This window comes from Abramis brama (genome assembly GCF_963993115.1).
Source record: "Abramis brama genome assembly, chromosome: 18".
NCBI classification, from domain to species: Eukaryota; Metazoa; Chordata; class Actinopteri; order Cypriniformes; family Leuciscidae; genus Abramis; species Abramis brama.
Window position 1 is genome coordinate 35,228,165 of NC_139980.1, and position 7,500 is coordinate 35,235,664.

The 7,500-nt window shown below is 38.7% G+C and overlaps 1 protein-coding gene across 2 annotated transcripts in view; it reads left to right on the forward strand.

Moving 5' to 3' along the window:
• Positions 1 to 7,500, forward strand: part of LOC311068528 (MAM domain-containing glycosylphosphatidylinositol anchor protein 2) — a 167,318-nt gene that overhangs the window by 121,826 nt on the left and 37,992 nt on the right. For both annotated transcript variants that reach the window (XM_084091025.1, XM_084091026.1), the window contains exon 8: positions 306 to 599. In XM_084091025.1, the coding sequence (XP_083947151.1) occupies positions 306 to 599 (294 nt within the window). The remainder of the gene's footprint in view (positions 1 to 305; positions 600 to 7,500) is intronic.

Sequence of the window (7,500 nt, forward strand, 5' to 3'; positions counted from 1 at the left end):
AGGAAAATCCCACATCTGACCATAAAGTGCATACGATGTTAAAGTCGGTTCACTTTACTATTGTTCCATTTTCTCCTTGTGTTTTAAACGCTCCGTGGTTTGGTTTTCGATCATTGGATATTGGATGTTGGTTTCGATCATTGGAGACCATTTCGATTGGTTTGGATATTGGTTTCATTTTCACGCAACAGCAACCACATGCATGCATAAACACACAACCGCCAGCGTTGACCATCCTCAGCGACCCCGTCTACTACCTTTCTAGAGTCCCATATCAGTCCCTCCTCTGTTTTTCTCTTTCTTAGTTCCCCCGAACCTGACCGTGCCGCAGGGCAAGTCCCCGCTGGCGGTGCGGGAGGGTGAGACGGTGGAGCTGGAGTGCCTTGTTTCAGGGAAACCCAAGCCCATCATCCTGTGGTCGCGAGCGGATAAAGAAGTGCCCATGCCCGACGGTAGCATGCAGATGGAGAGCTACGACGGCGTGTTGCGGATCGTCAACGTGTCGCGCGAGATGAGCGGATCCTATCGCTGCCAGACCAGCCAGTTCAACGGCTTCAACGTCAAGCCCAGAGAGGCCGTGGTCGAGCTCATCGTGCAGTGTAAGTGCTGTTTTACTTTTACTTAGGGTTGAATTTTCAATGTCAGAAACCGTCCACGGGAATTAAATGGAAATGTGGAAATGTGCGAAATTGCACGTTAGCCTGTAACAGGGAACTTAAATGTAGTTGAAAATATCTTGCAGCACAATCTTGCTTAAAGTGCCGCTATTATGCTTTTTGGAATATTTCCTTTCATGCATTGTGTAATATAACAATTTTTGTTTTATTTAGGGGTTGAATTATTCAATGTCAGAAACCTTCCATGCGAATTAACAGGAATTAAAGGGAATAAACTGGAAATTTGCTAAATTGCAGGTTAGCATGTAACAGGGAACTTAAATGTAGTTGAAAATATCTTGCAGCACAATGCTTTTTCGAAATAGTTCCTTTCATGTGTAATATAGCTATTTTAATTTTATTATTTATTTATTCATATATTTATTTAGGGTTGAATTTTCAAAGTCAGAAACCTTCCATGGGAATTAATGGGAATAAACTAGAAATTTGCAAAATTGCAGGTTAGCCTATACAAGGAACTTAAAGGCCTTGGAACGCGCAGCTTTGTTTGATGCGTTGATGTAATTTCCACTGAAACAGAATCAAAGGCGGGAAATATTGAATGGCTCCTCCCCCTTTTCAAATAGCCAATTGCCACTAGTCATGGCCTCACAGACTGCAAGTCGTACTTGACAGCACCATGGAAGCGAATCTGAGCGCTGATGATACGTTGGATTCAATAGTAAAGGTGTGAATAAATTCTAGCCGTTTCATTTTGTAACCATCGTACAGTTGGAAAACAGAATAAAACTCGAGCATTTGAGCAACCGAACACACACCTCCAACCCATCTCAACGGTCGCTTTGGCCAGGTGGTGTTTATAGCATAGGGGGCGGAGCTTTAGATTCTAGAGAGCCTTTGATTGGACAGAAGATGTGATGAGAAGCTGAAGTCGAGGTGATGTCATAAAAATCCATGATCCATTTTAGCGGAAGTGAGAGACTGTAAGTTTTGAATGCTTATATCTCCTAAATGTGAATTTTGTCATAGTTTTGGAACACACCAGCTTATTCATAACCTTAAGGCGAACATATTCATACTAAAAGCTAAAAAACTTAAATTCTGATTTCAGGGGGCCTTTAAACCCCTTGCCTCGCAGGGATCACTGGTGATCCCAGATCTCAGATTGTTCATTGTTTTTGAGCTTATTTATCTCTCTATTAGTAATTGCTAGAGTATTTCTGAGTAGTTCATAGTAAACTGTCAAGTGTCAGCTTTTAAATGATACCTTGGTTTTGTGTATAGTCAGAAGGACTCATTAGCAACAACCATTTTATTATGGGTATGTCATATTGCACTCGATTCTCAAATGGGGGGTGACAGGTAAGGGGTAGTTGACATCTTGCAGCACAATCTTAAAGTTCCCATATTATGCTTTTTGCAATATTCCCTTTCATGCAGTGTGTAATATATTTGTCTGTGAATATAAACAGTATGCAAAGTTGTTGAATCGAAAGTGCATGCTAAATAAAGTTATTGTCTCCTAAAAGAAAGAATCGACTCTGAACCGTTGAAACAAGTCGTCAGTTATTCCAGTCTCACTGTGACTTGCTGGGTAACACATTTGCATAATGTCCGCCTATGTACTTCATTGGCTGCAAGCGAACAACGTCTACTTTGCCCCGCCCTCAAACACTGTAGTTGGTTCGTGTTGTGTACACCATTCTCTTTCTAAACACTTCCAAAGGATGAGGATGTGAAGAGTCAGTGGTTAAAATTACACAGCGATACAACAGCAGTATAAACTTCTGACCATTGCTTCTCTAATGTCTGTGAGGTCTAAATGGGAGTTACCTAAAAATTGGACAGTACCCACTTTATTCGGACCAACATGCTCCTCAGAATCACAACCTGTTAGTATGATTAGTTATTGATGAATATATTTTCTACCGGTTGTTCAAAATACGTAGTTTTGTGTTTTATATTGTTTAAGTATCCGGCTTACCTAAAACTGTGTATTGCCAACCCGATCTCACGACAATTCGTACGAATTTTACAAAAATTTTACGAGGTGACTAATTCGTATGAATTCGTACGAATGACCTACCCCTGACCCCGTCCCACGAATTTGTGTGAGTGAGGTCGTACGAATTCATACGAATCAGTCACATTTTACTCACTTGTACGAATTAATCGTGAGATATCGTTGGTATTACTGCAGATCGCCTGTCGTTCTTGCTACTTTGAGTAAAGATGAAGGATGGAGCAAGTTTTGTTTTAACAAATTTTAATGTTACATCAGTCATTCATGTTAGTGCTCGGCTAACACGTGCTGTTATTGATACAGTTACTCACAAATAAAGTTTAAAAAAAAGTTTTTTTTTAATTTGTACTTGTTTGCATGCATGTCTGTTTATGAACAAACAAAATGTTTGTCTTTGTTTGTATATGATACACTTTATATAAATGACCCCAAATTTCCAATTAATTCCCTTTGATTCCCATTACGTTTTTGGAATACTTGGAATATCTCCAAAATTCCTCAGTTCAATTGACCATTTCTAGTTTGCACGTTAATTTTAGTTACATTTGTAGTAATTTCATTATGTCCTTTTGTCATGTTGTATGGAAAGTGAAAAGCAATTCAATCATATTGCTAGTGATTATATTTAGGATTTTTGCAATTTTGACTAAAATCATCTAAAACATCTTTAATTACTCATTGTTGCAGTTGGATTGATGCTCCCTGAGTAACTCGTCATGCCTTTCTGTGCTTAATTGCTGCTTGCTGCTATATTTAAAACTGAGATTGGCTGAACATTCAAGCACAACAGTTAGTAGTGTTTTTCTTTTGTACAAATAAACACGTTTTTACTGGTTGTGTTTTGAATCTCACCCTGAATAAATCTCAAGACACTACACATAATCTCATCCATTAAAACGTGAAAATTAAACCGCCACGTTATGAGTCACATGAGCCCTTTCCATTTTCTCAGATCATCAATGTGTGTTTTGAGAAACTGGCTTTCAAGAACACATACTGTATTTCTGAAAGGCTGCATCTCAAGGAGGAGGAACTGAAGAGTTGCACCAAACTCCACTTCAGACAGGATTACTCCAGCTGAAGGCAGCGATGCTCTTCAGGGAAATAATAACAGATAGCAGCCGGGTTTATCCGGCAGGAGTGAGGCAGCTGTATCCAGAAAACAAAAAAAAATACAAAAAAAACATTTTAACTCTAAGGATACTTTTACACGACAATGATATATTTAAAACGGAGAAGTTTTCCTTTGAGTTTTACACGTACAGACGACACCATTGTCAAAACGATCCCCATTCACACAGATCTGCCAAAACGACTAAAAACCCTGTATTCTGCTGCCAGGCCATTAGATGGCGATGAAACACTATAGATTGAACACGTAATACGCACATGCATGACGTCATCATCTTCAAAAATTCGCGTTTTGGTTATTTACACAGAGACCATTTTCAAAAACTTCCAAAACAATGAATGTAAATGTAAATGAACGGCCGAAACGCATAAAACGTTTGCGTTTTTAGTTGAAAAAGGCCCTTAGTTAGCAGCCAGTAAATGTAAGGGGGTGTGTTGGAGTGAAGGATACTCCGTCATTGTGTTTGTGGTGTGAAATCACGCTGAGAGATAAAGTGTCTCTGGTGCGCCATTGTGGAGAAAGTGTGAATGCGATGAGAATGGCTTTTTGCACATTGCACACTCAGAATGCATCTCTACTGTTTTCATAATGTGACGAAGGACGAAAGATGTGTGCAGTTTTTTTGTGGGATGTGGATTTTGTCGAGCAGTTTTGTCAAATTACTTTTTCATTTTCAGAGATTCAGTGCAGTGATGCTGCATAAGGATTCATGACTATGACTGTACTGAGCGTACTGCACACTGCTTCTACTGTATGTGTGTGTGTGTGTGTGTGTGTGTTTACTATGGAAGCTTGTTTCTGCCATGCAATAAAAAACAGAAGGTAATTGTATGGGGTTACAGTATGTGGTTGCTAGGGTGTTCTGAGTGTGTTTTAGAATGTTGCTACAGTATGTGGTTGCTAGGGTGTTCTGGGTGTTTTTAGAATGTTGCCACAGTATGTGGTTGCTAGGGTGTTCTGGGTGTTTTTAGAATGTTGCCACAGTATGTGGTTGCTAGGGTGTTCTGGGTATTTTAGAATGTTGCTATAGTATGGGGTTGCTAGGGTGTTCTGGGTGTTTTTAAAATGTTGTTACAGTATGTGGTTGCTAGGATGTTCTGAGTGTGTTTTAGAATGTTGCTACAGTATATGGTTGCTAGGATGTTCTGAGTGTTTTTTAGAATGTTGCTACATTATGTGGTTGCTAGGGTGTTCTGGGTGTTTTTTAGAATTGCTACATTATGTAGTTGTTGCTACAGTATGTGGTTGCTAGGGTGTTCTGGTTTTTTTTTAGAATGTTGCTACATTATGTAGTTGCTAAGGTGTTCTGAGTGTTTTTTAGAATGTTGCTACAGTATGTGGTTGCTAAGGTGTTCTGAGTGTTTTTTAGAATGTTGCTACATTATGTAGTTGCTATGGTGTTCTGAGTGTTTTTTAGAATGTTGCTACATTATGTAGTTGCTAGGGTGTTCTGAGTGTTTTTTAGAATGTTGCTACAGTATGTGGTTGCTAAGGTGTTCTGAGTGTTTTTTAGAATGTTGCCACAGTATGTGGTTGCTAGGGTGTTCTGGGTGTTTTAGAATGTTGCTATAGTATGGGGTTGCTAGGGTGTTCTGAGTGTGTTTTAGAATGTTGCTACAGTATGTGGTTGCTAGGATGTTCTGAGTGTTTTTTAGAATGTTGCTACATTATGTGGTTGCTAGGGTGTTCTGGGTGTTTTTTAGAATTGCTACATTATGTAGTTGTTGCTACAGTATGTGGTTGCTAGGGTGTTCTGTGTGTTTTTTAGAATGTTGCTACATTATGTGGTTGCTAAGGTGTTCTGAGTGTTTTTTAGAATGTTGCTACAATATGTGGTTGCTAAGGTGTTCTGAGTGTTTTTTAGAATGTTGCTACATTATGTAGTTGCTATGGTGTTCTGAGTGTTTTTTAGAATGTTGCTACATTATGTAGTTGCTAGGGTGTTCTGAGTGTTTTTTAGAATGTTGCTACAGTATGTGGTTGCTAAGGTGTTCTGAGTGTTTTTTAGAATGTTGCTACAGTATGTGGTTGCTAGGGTGTTCTGGGTGTTTTTTAGAATGTTGCTACATTATGTGGTTGCTAGGGTGTTCTGAGTGTTTTTTAGAATGTTGCTACATTATGTAGTTGCTATGGTGTTCTGAGTGTTTTTTTAGAATGTTGCTACATTATGTGGTTGCTAAGGTGTTTTGAGTGTTTTTTAGAATGTTGCTACATTATGTGGTTGCTAAGGTGTTCTGAGTGTTTTTTAGAATGTTGCTACAGCATGTGATTGCTAGGGTTTTTTATGTGTTTTTTGAATGTTGCTACAGTATGTGGTTGCTAGGGTGTTCTGGGTGTTTTTTAGAATGTTGCTACATTATGTAGTTGCTAAGGTGTTCTGAGTGTTTTTTAGAATGTTGCTACAGTATGTGGTTGCTAAGGTGTTCTGAGTGTTTTTTAGAATGTTGCTACATTATGTGGTTGCTAAGGTGTTCTGAGTGTTTTTTAGAATGTTGCTACATTATGTGGTTGTTAAGGTGTTCTGAGTGTTTTTTAGAATGTTGCTACATTATGTGGTTGCTAAGGTGTTCTGAGTGTTTTTTAGAATGTTGCTACATTATGTGGTTGCTAGGGTGTTCTGGGTGTTTTTTTAGAATGTTGCTACATTATGTGGTTGCTAGGGTGTTCTGGGTGTTTTTTAGAATGTTGCTACAGTATGTGGTTGCTAAGGTGTTCTGGGTGTTTTTTAGAATGTTGCTACATTATGTGGTTGCTAGGGTGTTCTGGGTGTTTTTTAGAATGTTGCTACAGTATGTGGTTGCTAAGGTGTTCTGATTGTTTTTTAGAATGTTGCTACATTATGTGGTTGCTAAGGTGTTCTGAGTGTTTTTTAGAATGTTGCTACATTATGTGGTTGCTAGGGTGTTCTGGGTGTTTTTTAGAATGTTGCTACAGTATGTGGTTGCTTGGGTGTTCGGATGTTTTTTTTTTAAATTATTATTATTATTATTTTGTCTTAGCCAGCACCGCTAGCATGAAGTAGACAGTGTTTGTGCTGTAGTAATTGATCCACAGGGTGTAAATCTCTGCAAGTTACCGAATGTTAACTGGGTTCACACACATCACATGACTCACGGCTACAGAACTACATCAGGAGAGAAATAAATAAACATGATTCCAAGCAGACCGAAAGGCTCTGAGGTGTATGAGGAAATGAAAATATCTGTTGGGTTGAACTTGACTCGCGCACGCCACACAAACAGCAGCCAATTATGAAACACACTAGTAAATAATGCTAAATAATGGCTTTGAGTGGAGTTGAGCAGAAGCACATCTGCTGCCCGTCTTTGAATAGAAGATGCACCTTTATGATTACAGCTCAAAAGGCTTGTAATGAGCAATTAAACCTGCTGCTGTATGTTGCATGAGTCCTGTATGTGGAGCGGGAGGAAAAAGAGGGATCAGAAAGGTTGCTATGGGGTTGCTAAGGAGTTTTAAGAGGTTGTACTGTAAGTGCATTGCTACATGGTTGCTGAGAGTGTTGCAATGTTGTTGTTGCTGGCTGTAACTTTTTTTTTTTATATATATAAATGATTAAGGGATGAAAGTTCAGTGTGTTCAATGGATTGTACTGTTGTTTAAAATCATGTTGACTATCTTTGTTGTATGGAATTGTAAGTTTTGTTTTTGCAGTTGAATGTAATAGTTTGGGCTCTGTTGTTAATTATAACCTCTAATATTATAGTAAT